Source organism: Dromaius novaehollandiae, chromosome 7 (assembly GCF_036370855.1).
Source record: "Dromaius novaehollandiae isolate bDroNov1 chromosome 7, bDroNov1.hap1, whole genome shotgun sequence".
In the NCBI taxonomy this organism is placed as follows: Eukaryota; Metazoa; Chordata; class Aves; order Casuariiformes; family Dromaiidae; genus Dromaius; species Dromaius novaehollandiae.
The window spans coordinates 13955918-13970223 of record NC_088104.1 but is presented as its reverse complement, the minus strand read 5'-3'; the positions used below and the strand labels follow the sequence as shown (position 1 = coordinate 13970223).

The 14306-nt window shown below is 39.8% G+C and overlaps 1 protein-coding gene across 1 annotated transcript in view; it reads right to left on the bottom strand.

The window, feature by feature from the left end:
* The window catches only part of CLASP1 (cytoplasmic linker associated protein 1), a 196169-nt gene that overhangs the window by 85739 nt on the left and 96124 nt on the right, over positions 1 to 14306 (bottom strand). The window contains exons 9-19 of the mRNA XM_026118450.2: positions 14110 to 14262; positions 13071 to 13144; positions 12135 to 12227; positions 10829 to 10974; positions 8727 to 8862; positions 7947 to 8017; positions 7022 to 7081; positions 6313 to 6390; positions 4494 to 4661; positions 3766 to 3815; positions 2232 to 2399 (exon numbers count right to left, since the gene is read on the bottom strand). Of these exons, the coding sequence (XP_025974235.1) occupies positions 2232 to 2399; positions 3766 to 3815; positions 4494 to 4661; positions 6313 to 6390; positions 7022 to 7081; positions 7947 to 8017; positions 8727 to 8862; positions 10829 to 10974; positions 12135 to 12227; positions 13071 to 13144; positions 14110 to 14262 (1197 nt within the window). The remainder of the gene's footprint in view (positions 1 to 2231; positions 2400 to 3765; positions 3816 to 4493; positions 4662 to 6312; positions 6391 to 7021; positions 7082 to 7946; positions 8018 to 8726; positions 8863 to 10828; positions 10975 to 12134; positions 12228 to 13070; positions 13145 to 14109; positions 14263 to 14306) is intronic.

Sequence of the window (14306 nt, the reverse complement as noted above, 5' to 3'; positions counted from 1 at the left end):
CTGTCTTAGATATATGCCATCTTACTTAGACAGTTATCAATAAAAAGAGAGAGCTCAGGTTTAAAGAGGCTGACTAAATATTCCTTCCCTAGAGATCATTGTTTACTGCCCTCATTTTTCTGCCATGTGATCATCTCATTAAACTCTCTTGCTGCCCAGTCTCTTCCTGAAAGCATTTGGCAGTCAAGACCCGAGCTTTGGATGGAAAAACACAGCAGACCTTTACACATTGTGGAGCTGGAAAACACAAGCCCTTTTTTTATCTGTGCGCAGGTCACCTTCAACCAAAAGCACCTTTTTAAATATGGAGACCCACATAAAACACTGATCAGAAGTCAGTCGTAAAACCAGAAGAGTGCCTATCAGCAGGCAAGAGCTCAGACAGGGAGTGAAGAATACCCCATGGCATCAAAATGAGCAGAACAACCATGCAACACTTCATGCAGATCACCAGTGAACACGGATGAGAACCAGATAACACTTTGAGAACAGAGACCAGGTAGGGGTGGTACGACTGTAGACACACCTCAGTTATTACACAGAGAGACTGCTTACCCTCAGTTTTAGTGGTAGTACCATCTTTAGGCAAATTAAAAAAAAATAAGGAAAGGATTAATAGGGAAGAATCAGTACAATCAGAGAAATGAAAGGGAAAAGGAAATTTGATTAAGCAGCAGATCAAAGCTCGAAGCACCTGGAGAACATATTTAAGGTGTTTTTTTTTAATCCTACAATAACACTAAACTTTGCCTTAACATTTCTTTCATGGAAATACGTAGGTGACAAACTTTCTTGCTAGTTCAAAGGGGAAAAGAATCCTTTACGTACAACCATATATTTGCATTATTTAGAGAAACAAATCAGAGTGCATTTGCTACTTTTTCTCCTACAGTCTGCCTTAAGTGAGAGACTGACACTGTATTCACAGTCCCCTGGCAAGAAGCAAAGCCAGCTTTAACAGTTCATTCTCCTCTACTCCCTTCTTCCTCATGAAGTAGGACTGCCTTAAAGCAGTTTTGCCACTGAAGCCAGTATATAGAGCAACTAAAAATGGCTGCAACTGGAAGCTTTGAAAACATACTAATATGCAACCAGCTCCATAATCTGTATTACATTTCCACTGCAATGCATCAAGAATGAACAATCAGCTTAAACCATGATAAAAACTATCACACAACTTCTGAACCAAATACAACCAAAACATTTAAGTCAAGATAAAAGACTTTAGATGCAAGAGAAACCTATTTGCAAAAGGAGTCTATAGAAAGCATCCTATATAATTCACAAAACATTTTCACATCACACTAAAGACTAAATGCTCTACGCTAAGGAGAAGTACTTTTCATCTGACTCAGTAAAGACTTAATCTACACAGCTTAAATCAAGACCAGTGATTCTGAGACCAACCAGGCATCTAATTCTTCTCACTCTTATAAAGATAAATCAGTGAAAACTTTGGAATTAGATCAGTATGAAACCAGCAGACTGAGAAATCAGCTCAGGTGCTCAGCATTGTCTGGGACAAACCTAGGCTCATGAAACCAAGTTGACACTAAGAAAAGTGTGTCAATCACCACCTTGCATTTCCTCCTTCAGCCCAGTGGCAAAAGTGTGCCTCCAGGAGAAAAAAGTCAAATACAAACTTTGTCAGAAAAACGGGGGCACCTGACAACGACATGCAATGCTTACAGAAAACAACATAGCATGTGGTTGCAATCCAAAAAGAGCCAGCCTACAGAATGGACAGTTATGTCCTTACTGTGTAGTGAAATGGAAAGGCCTAATTACTCTCTTCACTTCTATGTCTCTTTTCTCTTCAGTAAAAGCAAAAGTGATCCAACTCAACCAAGATGTAGCATGCAAGGCATAAAGTGAACCATGGAAAACCCATCTCCGGGAAGGAAGAGAGGGAGGTGACATTTCATAAAGGAACTGAACAGTACACATTCTCCTCAACAGTATCACAGAAGCAGAATAGTATCTTTTTCCCCAGAAAGAAAAGTGAGACAGAGAAAGACTATCAAAACAATTTAAGAAGTGCTTGCAAGTATTATATCCCTTTGCAAGTTTATACCTTAATCCCAAAGGGCAGAGACCATGCCCTGATGCTGGAGAGTATCTCAGAGATATGCTTCTCTAATTACAGAGTTTAATATTCAAACCAAACTACCTAGACACTTCCTGGTAGTAAAGAAAACTAACTGCAACTGTAGAAGAATATGTAGATTTACCTAGTGATGCATATGAGCCTGGGGGCAAGGCTGCGGCAGAACTGAAGGGGGTAGATGCTCCAGATGTCACTTTTGACTTGGCACTAGCTGCTGCGTTTACATCAACGTCACTGCGGGATCGCTGCAGAGATCCTGGTGTTGACACAGATTTTGTACTTACTGTAGATGCTGCAGATGGGGGTGTGAAACACAAAATAAAGAATCGAGATTAATTTTTTGGGCCGTGTGCTTCAAAATGGTCAAGCAGTTTAATATATTGTTTTTATTGTTGGCTTTCTGCACAGCTTTATGCTGGCACTGCAACACCTCAGCTAAGACTGCTTTATCGGGGCAACATGGGCCTCTGCACACTGCCTGCAAAGACATTTCAATGCTGACCCAGAGCCACCTCTAAAAATTTTATCAGATACTAGCCTACACACAGAGATCAAAAAGGCTGTCAAGGCCAGTAACACAGGAATTTCTAACGGGACCTAGCTGAGAAAACTCTGCCACAGTACCCATCACCAGCTGATAAGCAGCTGGCCAAAACAGACCTGCAGATCAATTAGCCCAGGTCCTACACTTTGCTGGAGGTTCTGCTAACGTCTTTCCAACCACCTCACTTGCTGACATTTCCCCTCTTAAGTTTGAGGTTTGTCTATTCAGCTGCAAACATTTATCTACGTGTGCATAATTAAATAGGCTCTATCTCAATCTCACCTTGAATCAAAAGTCTCAATAGGATGCGTTATATACACAAGTCAGCTAGACCCCAATCTTAGTGCTGGTAGAAGAGAATGTGCTTTCTCCTACATCTGACCAAGGCATTGTGTGTTATATTTTGCATTAAAATCTACTGCTCAAATTACTGCATGCATTTAATAAAGATAGAACGGTTGTCTGTACGTGGCAATATAGAGGTCAGAGATATATAGGCTTGGGTATATAGACTAAGAAAAATAAACATAGCTACTAAAAAAAAAAAATTCATTCTTACACATTCCCATTGTGTCATTGCACTTAAGTCTCCTATGGGGAAGTAACATTAGCCATCTTGGCTGCACCTAGATATTCCAAACAGATTAACGACAAGGTGGAATTTAACACTGTAGGACTTGTGTGCAGATGATGTCTCCAATAAATACTGAAACCACAGAAAATAAATGAGAGAGAAAAAAAAAAGCAAAGCTGACTGGACAACCAGTCCATGTAGCTGTATGTCCTAGCTTCAGCAGTACCAGCTGCAGCACAGCTAAACAACCTACTTTGGCTATCTTCTTCTCGAGGCTTTCTAGCCTTCCCTTCAGAGGTGCAAGCAATAAGAGATTTATCAAATTCCAAAAGCACCATTACATCAGCAGTTAATGTGCAGAATGACGTATATGATCCAGAACCAATTCAAAAATTTAACATAATAAGGTGCCATTTTTAAGGAGCAGTAAACAGCAATCAAAATCGTTCTTTGCACATTAAGTTGTCCGAAATTCTTGTTCTATTTCATCATGTTTCCTCAGCAACAGCTGACTGCACTTTTCCCAGCTCCTGTTCTCACCTCTAGATGCAGTGCTTCCAGTAGGACTTCTTTTGGCAGACAATGGACGGCTAGAAGTTAATATAAATACTTATTAAAACAAAACTGGTATTTCAGAGTCACTAGTAACAGTGCTACTCTGTTCAGTAAGTACACTATTGAGTTAATAGAAAATTAGTTATATACAGAAATAGATTACCAAAGCTTGCTGTTTAAGCATAAATACAGCACCACCATAAAATTCTTTATAAAAGCATCAAGGGAAAAAAAAATACTATGTACATTAGCTGAACAAGATTTTTTTTTTTTTTTTAAGAGCACTTTTTGCAGATTTTAAAATTTCTATCAGGAGGTTGTCGTTTAGTCATTTTTTCCCCCTTATACGGAAAGAGGTAAACTTGCACCTCTAGGACTAATGCTAAACAAAGAATTTCAAACCAAGCATACTTAGAAGCAATGACTAACAGTGTCTGAGCAAAAAAAAGACTCCTAAAAATTTTAGAGAGTCAAGATAATGATTTTTAAAAAGCCAATAACGGGTTTTCCTGGCTTTCTATTTTAATACACTTTCAGCGAAAAAGGAAATAATTTTGGGGAAGCTGAAGCGTTGAGGCCAAATGATGACCAGATGAGACACAAGCATAACCATGCAAATGGTACCCAAAGCAACACAATGGCTTCCTCCAATTCAATGGATCTATCTGCAGTTCTTTAGATCAAATAAGAGGTAGTGACACCAGAAGACTTACTTGAGACTCTCCTGGGAGCTGGAGGAGGAGCGATCCGACTGTGGCAAGGACACGATGCTGTCAGAGTTCTTCAAATGTGACTGCAGGGCCTTCTGGTAGGAGGATTCCAAGGTGTGATACAAGTGCTCTGCCTCTCGGCTGAAGTGACCATGAAAACCCCAGTAACACCTGCAAATGAGACGTAGTGATACTACTGACAATTCCTTGTCATGTTTTAGGGGTCAGTGGAGCACAGACACAGTCAGAGCCCTTACTGCATGGCAGCAGTTCATTAGTCCAGTCATTTCAACAGTCTACTGCCCCTGTGATACACCTAAGACTTCGGGTAATACTAGGGGCTGAAGAAGCAGCTCCACAGAAGACAAACCAATTGAAGTGAGAGGAACACATCATTTGGCACTTCATAGAAGCACAAGCAGTCAGAAAAGCTTTAATACAGAAGAATCGCTCACGTCCCTCCAGCTGCCTATCATATACAGGAGATACTAGCCCAACTAGACTGATACTAGTTTGGGACTAGCTCCTCAACAGCTATTTCTAAAACAAGCCAAAAGCAGAATGCATTTGTGTGGGCCTGATTTGGAAAAGCACCAGTAGGTGTTTTCTTCTTTAACAAACAGCCCTTTTATAATGTTGCAGAGACAAGGCTTCTGCACTGAGTTGAGGCAGTTGACTCTTTTGGGAGGGAAGAAAAAAATGAAGTAGAGGGAGATAATGCCTATGGACTTCCAATCAGCTTCCATATTAAAGATGAGAGTAAAAGATCGTTTCAAGATGAGGGAAGAATCCTCTCTGGCTCCCCCATCCCAGCTGATGCTAAACACCTTTCACTCCTGTTCCAAATCAATAGGAGCTGAAGGCACTCTGCGCTTTTCAGGAAGCAACTCATGGGTAGTTTCGTGAGTAAAATCATTAATTCCAATGAATTAAGAATTGTTTCTGCATGACAGTCCTCAGAGAAGTCACATGCATTCTCACACCACTAGAAGGAAACAAAAATTTCCATCTTACAATCAGCACTGTTGATTAACACAGAAAAGGAGAATTCAGCATGCTCTCTAAAACCTCATGTCATTCTCCTTCCTGTAGGCCCAGCTTACCCAGCCACCTGCTGAGAAGTCTCAGTGCCTACTGTATTTTCACAGTGAAGGAAATGTGCCCTTCCAAAAGGATTTAAACAGTCCTACTGTGAAATGCCTCTGCTTGTAACATATTAAGAAAAATTTTGTTAATGGGTTTCATATTTTACACCATTCTTTCTGAAGAAAAATGTACCTCAAGTCTTCTGTTCTGAAGAGCATTCCTAGCATATCAGCACACTACCGTAAGTACAAACATATTATTGAAAGTGAAAGAGATCTTCACAAGAAGAAAATTCATTGCAAATATTAAAGTTTCCTGCAGATGCACACAGATACCTCCGTGTCACAAAACATCTGCTTAATTTAGGATACCATTTAGCAGTGTACTAGCACAGCAACTTTCATTTCAACAGCAGCAAATAGCCTAGTCTTGCAATCAGGCAAAATAAGAAAAAAGAAAAAATCTATTAGAAATATTAGCATTTTTGTACTAAAAATAAGTCTCAGTTAACCACAAGGAACTCAAATGTCAAAAAGAAAGATAAGTATAAGCTTGACTCTAGACTGATGACTCCTGAAGTACACACTCCCATGGAAGCCGATGGAAGGTTAGCATCCACTGCAAGGAGAACCTACTTGTCTCGGCATCCGTCTCCAACATACAACACCATAGACTTACAGCAAAATAAGGAAAAGAAGCGGAGGAAGAAATGACAGCAACAACAGCTCGCACTTACTTTCTTGCTTCTATCCTGGCTTCAGAGTCCGCATCGTGGATTCCCTTCTTTATTGTTTCCGCTAACACTGATATGTGTCTGAAAATGAAGGAAATGTTATCCAGAAAGATGCACTGTTTATAGACAAATGGCTCCAGTCTGATGATTTTGCCTTGGTCTCCAAGAACAGAGGAGTTCATCACATCCTCTCATTTTCACAGAGGCTCCTCTGGAGGCTTTATTTACTTATTCTTAAAACTCAGTTTTCTTTCACCCATGCTGCTGACTAGGAAAAGGCAAGCAGTGTTCTTCTGAGGTCAGCTTTTAGTTAGCTATGGAAACAGCCTGGGTGTAAAAATACTTAACCCTTAAAATAGTCTTGGGCAGTTCGGGGCTAAGGAAACTGGGTCCCAATCTCTTCCTCACAATTTCCTTCGCTGTTCATTAGTATGAATTACTACACAATTCTCAAGTGTTCCTGCTAGATGAGGTGAAGGCTGCTAACACATCACTTCACGTTATGGTACCAAAGAAAAATGCAGTAGGTTTAGGGATGCATTCAGCCATGTCTCCCAGGTGTGCCTTTTTGCCACAAAGATATCTCTCAGAGCTACCTGACATAATCCCACCTCCTGGAGCGTTCTTTAAAGATCTGTATCACTCTGCAGGCCCAGCTTCTCCAGACATTAGGAGAAGAGAATTAACCCACTCAATTATTTTCAGAGCTTACCTTTCTAGGGAGTGAGTTTGCCATTCCTGCAACAGCAAGTCTAAAAATTCGAAACAGCGCCTGAGAGAGGAAATAGGAGAAATGCTGAGCTAAGTTAACAGAAGCACACTGATTCCACCATACCTGCCACTGCACAGTCATCTTTTGCTATGGAGCTTTGCTGAACATTACAGAATTCAATAAGGACCCCCCAAAAATACCGCCTTTGCAAATGCCATCAATAAACAGCCCAAAGTAACTGTTTCTACAAACAGAGGTCTGAAGAGGGGGTTGACATAACAAAACAATCCAAAAAGACCCTTTTTCATTAAACAGGGCAGAAGATTCAAATTAACAATACTTAACACCTGTTTGCTGCAGCTTCACATGGAAACTTCACATTAGCTTCATATGAAGGCATACCTCTTCAGATTTAATCTCCCTTCCTCATTTCAAGAAGCTAAGACACAAGTATGTTATGTGACTTGTGCAAGGCCTGTCACAGAAGTCACCAACCACAAAGACTTCCTGTTCAAACTAAAACAGGACTGATCTGCAGAGCATGGGCAAAAGTCTCCCAAAGAGGTTAGCCCAACTGGAGTACACTTAGATTTTAAGATCAGAAAGGATCATTAGAACATCTAGTCTAACTTCCAGACAACAGAATATCGCAAAACATGACTTCTGCTACTGGCTCAAAGAAAGCGTGTCCCTATAATGGTTAGTAGGAGCAAATGGGAACATGTCTGTGAAGGCAGCTAAAATAATATGACATGATTATGACAATATGTAATCACAAAGGTTAGAGATCATTTTTCTTTAAGAAGAAGTGCCTTTTCTTCTCTGCAGTGCTGAGACTAATGACTAAAAATACATGAGCATTACCAAAAAATACATGTGAACCTAGTTATGGGTAAACGAGAAGAAATTCGAACTAAATGCTCACCTTCTAACGGCAACAGACTTGGAGGTACAATTACTGGTTATGATGGGTATTAGTCGAGGGATGTGCGTATGCTAGAACAAAAACAAACAAAAAAAACAGGAAGAAAGCTTTACACCACAGTTCTATGGAATGAAAGGCTACTTCCTCCAGCCACCCAAGGCCAGTATGTAAATACTTTGTTTCATTCAATTCTTAAAAATAGAGCTGCTAAATAAAGGAATATTTTAACAAGCATGGACTTCGCATTCGTTTTCTTCTATTGTGACAGGCTATGGCAAACCAAAGTGCTGAAGTTGCTACAGGAGGATCCAAACCATCAGTGGTCACAACTTAAGACATGTCAAGCAATCTAGGGTTTACTCAATGCATCACTATGCAGAAGACGAGGACTCTGTCCTCATAACAGTTTTAGGCAAGAGACACTGTCCATAAGAATTTTAGAACATAAAAGAGGGATGGGGCTGTCCTACAAAACAGATTTAAAACTGATCCAACAAAAAAAAAAAAAAATTCACTCAGCTCTGAGGGATAGAAAAATCTTATTCTGCAGAGAAACATTTTTCCTGCTGTTTCTACTAACTTTTCTACTTTTACAGGGCTTGTTACCTATGACTGTCTAGACAAGGCTGCATGACATCTGAGGCAGCCAAGTTTAACACAAATCAGATGAGTACATTAGGTCTTAATGTAATTTTCATTGGAGTTATATTCATATTTTCCCCCACAAGTCTCAAATGCTTGGAAGTGATAACGTTTTGTTCTCTTTTGACATATACTTACTCGAATGATTAATCTAACAGCTACAACACCAGAAGTGGCCATGACTTTGGCACTATTGGGAATTAGATTAAAAATCGTAGGCATGATGGCTTCTGCCCCATGGTCAAACTTGTTTCCCAAAACTGACGACAAATGTCTGAAAAACAGAATGAAGTCATGCTAGTAAGTGTGCTGCAGATTAACTGAGTCAGAGTTCTACAGAACATCTGACATCTAGCTCTTTGCAACTGCCTCTGAAACCAAAGGACAGAGAATGACATATTTCATAAATGGCTTTTTTATTTTCATTTCTAAGTTTTAGTCTGTTTTATGCTTATCTGAAATTTGAGAAACAGTAAATTCAGCTTAAGCAAGAGATGCAACCAGCACTGCTGAAGGTTTACTGACAAACCAGCAGGACAACACTGAATTAAAGTATTTTGCTGAACTCATTAGTTCATATCATACTTTTTCTGAAACTATTTTGCCTTAATATGCATGAATTTCCAAAAGAGCTGTTAGAGACAGTGCAGTGCCCTTACACATGTACTTACTTCACATGGTAGCAAAGAATAAACTATCAAAAATAAAAAACTAGATCAATCTGAATCAGAAGAAAATATACGCATTTCTGCCTTCATCATTCAGTCCTCCCCTACTCATGGCCTAATAGTTACTGCTGGACAGACAGTGCAGGCATGACCAAAGAAACTGTCCCACTGGTATTTCAGTTTAACCAGAACTCCAGTGAAAGGCAAATGTTTCTGAAGCAGATATTTCCTATTCTATTTTGCAGCCTCAGAAGCATCAGGAATATCCTCCCTTCTGCCCCCAATCAACACTTCTGTAATCTAGCAACTGTCTTTTAACTACACTGTTTGCATATTGAAAGCGTATTACAACAAAAGTAACGTAGTTATGTGCCTGATTCTTTAGTCCTTCATTTTGATTAAAATCTTCAGTCCCTGAAACAGCTGAAAATGCCAGGGTTTACCTAGGCAGAGAGCTGGCTTATCTTCTGAGTGCTAACATTTTACTGCAGATTTCTGTAAAATCCTGGCCTCAGTGAAGTCAGAGTAAGTTCAGGCATGGTTTACAGTGACAACTGGATTTCATTACTGTTTTCAAATGCATGTCTAACTTGATAAGATATTTACAATTGTACGTGGCCCAGCCACACCACTTTTATTTGGCCTCAATTCAGAGAGGAATTCTATTTAGCAAAGCATTTAAACATATGTGTAACTGCAGACTCACCGCACGTTCAATAATAGCTTAGCTTAAATAGCTCTCCTGAGCCAGGGGAGAATCCCTAATTGCGTGAGCATGCTTATTCCCATACACTGGTAGCAACAACGCACAACCACTCAATCCTGCAGTCTCTACACAAGGCTTACGCTGAAAAACTATCAAACTCAAGAGATGAGATACCAGTAGCACTCAGCTCATTTCACACCCCCATGTGCAACCCTGCCAGCCACGGAGCACCCTCAGTTCTGACAGCAATCAGTACAACCTGGAGCTCAGCTCTCCAGCCCAAGTTTTTCCCTCCTCACTTACAGAAACATACAACTCATCTGATTCTAAGTCTGAAATCAGAGAATACACTGCAGAGAGTCAAACCCATCCGGACTATGTACCTGCATCAATAATAAGAATTTTCTCTCCTGTCTCTTCTATTAAAAAGAGTGACATGCTGGAAATAATGCACTTGACATGTCTATTTCTGTAGCCACCGTTTTGTCCATGAATAACTCAAACAGTTCCAGGATTGTGAAAACTAAGTTTCATCAAAAATTAATAAAGCAATTCCAGTTAAACAGAGTCTAAACGAGATAAGCATCCAATTCAAAATGTGCATGAAGGTTTCTAATTTTAAAGTCTGAAGGCACAGCTTGCTCATTCATTCTGTCACTCATCCACTTCATTTAAAAACCAAGCACAGGTTCACACAACTACAATCAGTGGCCTACACAAGCATGGTTCTAAATGGATGTGGCAAAATCACATTCTGACTTTATTTATGCAGGACTAACAGAACAGGTTGCATCCTACGTGTGGTTTAACCAGGGTTTGTTCTTTTTCTGTATCATGTTACAAACCTGTTTAGAAAGTAAACTTACCCCAATGTGATACAAGCCTCTCGCACTACTTGAGATCGCAGGTCTTTAGCGGATAATTTAAATGCTCCATCCAAAAGCCGTAAGTGTTGGAAGAAGTTGTCATATTCTGCAGCTCCAGCCAAGAGTAAGGAGCGGATCTTTTTCAGCTGTTAGCACCACAAGACAAAACAGTGACAGCTAATAAGCAATGCACACAAGCACAGCTATGTTCAGGGCTGATGCTTGGCTGCCAGGATCCCTGTACCACCACATGTGTTGAGAAACACAGTTCTTAAAGTCCAAGCAATTTCATTTCATATCTTACATTCAGCTCAGCGTTAACATACTAGATAAGTATTATGGTATTAGCATGTTAGTGACAACTGCTATAGGATTCCAAAAATATTGTATTCCTTTAGTCAAACTCCATTATTAACCAAAACAGCACTTTTTTAAAGTCAGAAAAACAATTTGAAGGGTCCCCTCTATTTAATACCCACCTGTTTACAGCATTGTAACATCTTGTGATAAACGTCAAAACCTAGATCCTCTCATATCTGCCTGATTAACAAGATGATCAGACCTCATGGCCAAGCCTCATACTCACATCTGAGTTACACTGGCTTATATCTAGAACACCTCCATTGACTTCATTAAAGTAATTACCTGACCTCATCAAAATGGCAAGATTTCTATTAATATTAATAGGACCTCCATTTCATCCTGGAGGCACCCTTTTGGACACCTCCACAGCCCCCGCCACGTGTACTGGTGGATCAGTGTACAGTGCCTTGATTTAAGCTCACTGTTATTCAGTTCAGCAAACAATAAAACGGAAGCAAGCTGAATCAGCACAATTTGCCACTTACATCTGTAATATGGGATTTGACAGGCATGTCAAAGTTGCTATATCAGTGATGAAAGTCTACAGCGTAGGCAAGGTCCTGGATCAATTTATACCACTGAAACACAACTCATCTCTGTAAATAAGACTCAAGCTTGACATGCATATAACACGCTTGATTTCCCGCTACCTTGTTCCCCACATAGAATTTACATACCCTTATCTTTTCAATAAATAAATATGACTTTCTGAACTGCTCTATATTTCCCTTTGCAGAAGTGCGAATGACTTCCCTGTAAGTATGGGGACTTTCTGCCACTTCAGAAAGTTTTAAGATGTCTTCCCTAAGCATGCAACAACATAACAGATTTGCACCACTTAAATTGCACTTCAGCCTTATACTGAGATTCTCCCTTCATAGGATTGAATTTAGTGCAGAAAAACTTCATATTAAAAGAGATCATATGTAGGTTCACTACTTACAGCAGATACTCTCTGTTCCCAGTCATGCTTATCATCCGATAGTATCTCTCTTATTTTGTTTATGGATTCCTCAAGATCCCGGCTGGAATAAATCTGTATATTTAAACACAAAGTAGCATCAGGATTCAAAATTTACTCCAGAAAATGAGATTGTTCCCCAACTACATTATATGCTTTGCCTTTCAATTCTTAACTATCACATGCAAACCAGCATTGTCCACCAAGGCTAGTACACACATTGCCCACAATCAAAAAATACTAAATGATCACAGGATGCTTAAAAGATCATCTTGTATTATTTTACTGTGGCTTCACAAGTTTAAGCAGCATTCTTCTAGTCTTAAAAAAATAAATTTAAAATCCAATACATAATTGGCATCTGTGACACATGAAAACAGTCAATAAGTAAGCAAAACTCCTGCTTTGCAGCACAAATAACTAGCTATGCTTTCAGAGATATTCACCAGTCATTATGCACCAACACCTGAAAACTCCAAGGCATTTTCCACATAAAAGCGAGATTTTGAAAGCTTAAGTCTACACTGGCTTTTAAAGGTTGAAGGAGCTAAGAATTTTCTTACTATTAAAACAGGGTCCCACTACACATTAGGGCACAGAAGAAAGCTAACTAAGCAGTGAAGTTAACTGAATCGAAAGCAGAATCACCAGAATAATGCATATAATGTGTCAACAGTATAAAGACAGGCTAAGACACCAGCCTGCATTTCAGCTCAGGTTAGTGTTCCCATCTGAACTACAGAAGCTCATGAGTGGATACATGCGTTGTTCAGTTGCCCCAGAAGGTAAGCTTACCTTGCCCTTAAGGAGGGTTTGCCAGTACTGCAGCGAAGGGCAATTTGCTAGTGATTAGGCCTAAATCCTATATTCATCTTGCACTGTCTAGTATAGTGTGTTTTAACCTACATTTCTACTTACCTGAACTGTTGGGACATCCTCAAATGCTTTAATGAAGTCTTCTTCATCCACAGCACCTGCTCCCTCTTTGGCTGCTGACAGACAAATTAAAAAGCTTTTTCAATCTTCTCATCAAGAAAAGAATCAATTAAGAAACCACCAGCTATCAAGGCACCTAATCAGGAGAGAGTTCACTACCCACACAGCCTCAGAGTGCTGCAAATGTAATGAAAACAGAGGCAGGGAAATTCAGCGCCAGGCACGGACTGCACATTGACAGCATCCTTCAGCTCCCAGGCACGGAGGGCACATGAAGGAAGTCATTACAGTAGTCGCTCCACAGTTAAGGGATATAGTCTGATAGATGAAAGGGAATATTTACTTTAATTATAAGGGAGATTTTATTTTAAAGAATTTAATCCTATCTATAATAGATGAAGGCGCAGATCTCCTGACAATTGTACAAACAGACAAATGATAAGGATGAAAAACAGTCTCTGGAATACTAATCAGATGGAGACTGTTTGATATAGAGAACTTCCTCCATCTCTCTGAGAGTGTTTTATAATCACATTTAGAATCGTTGCTCACATTTAGAATTAGCCCTCAGTTTTCTTTTTAGATTTTCACTGGAGCAAAGCTGAAAGGTCTTAGAAAAAACCCAAACCTGTCAGTTTTAGATTGCATGAGCTGAAGTTTAACATGTAGCTGTAAGCAACTGGCTTCAGTTACAGAGGTGCAGCTACGAGAGGACAAAATTTTGCACACTGCAACACTGGCCTGCTTTACTCAAAGCCTCAGTGCCAGTTACACCCTTCCAACCTTTCACAAATGCAAAGCGCATTGTGGCAGTGCAGGGAATGTTTCCACATTTACTCCACCAAAGGGCATTTGTGGCATTCAAGCAACGTATATGCAATGATCTCTGAGGGGAAAATTTGTTACTGGATCCTGGGGGCCAGTCTGAAGATTACACAGCTTTAAAAGCCTTGAAATAAGCTCAAGCTTGAACACCATAAATACTTTACATAAAGGTGATTTATATATGCTATTGCCTTACTTGAAGACTTTGAGCCCAGAGCTGCAGATCCAAGTCTGCGGGCAGTCCCCATCCCAACTCTGCGTGAATTCGAAGGGGCCTTTGAGGATGTAGAGGAGCTAGCTGAGGAAGGTCTGTTCCCATCCACAGAGTCTTCATCATCAAAATTTTTATCTGCCAAAGAAAATCATATTCTACTGTAAGTCTGATGAAGCAAA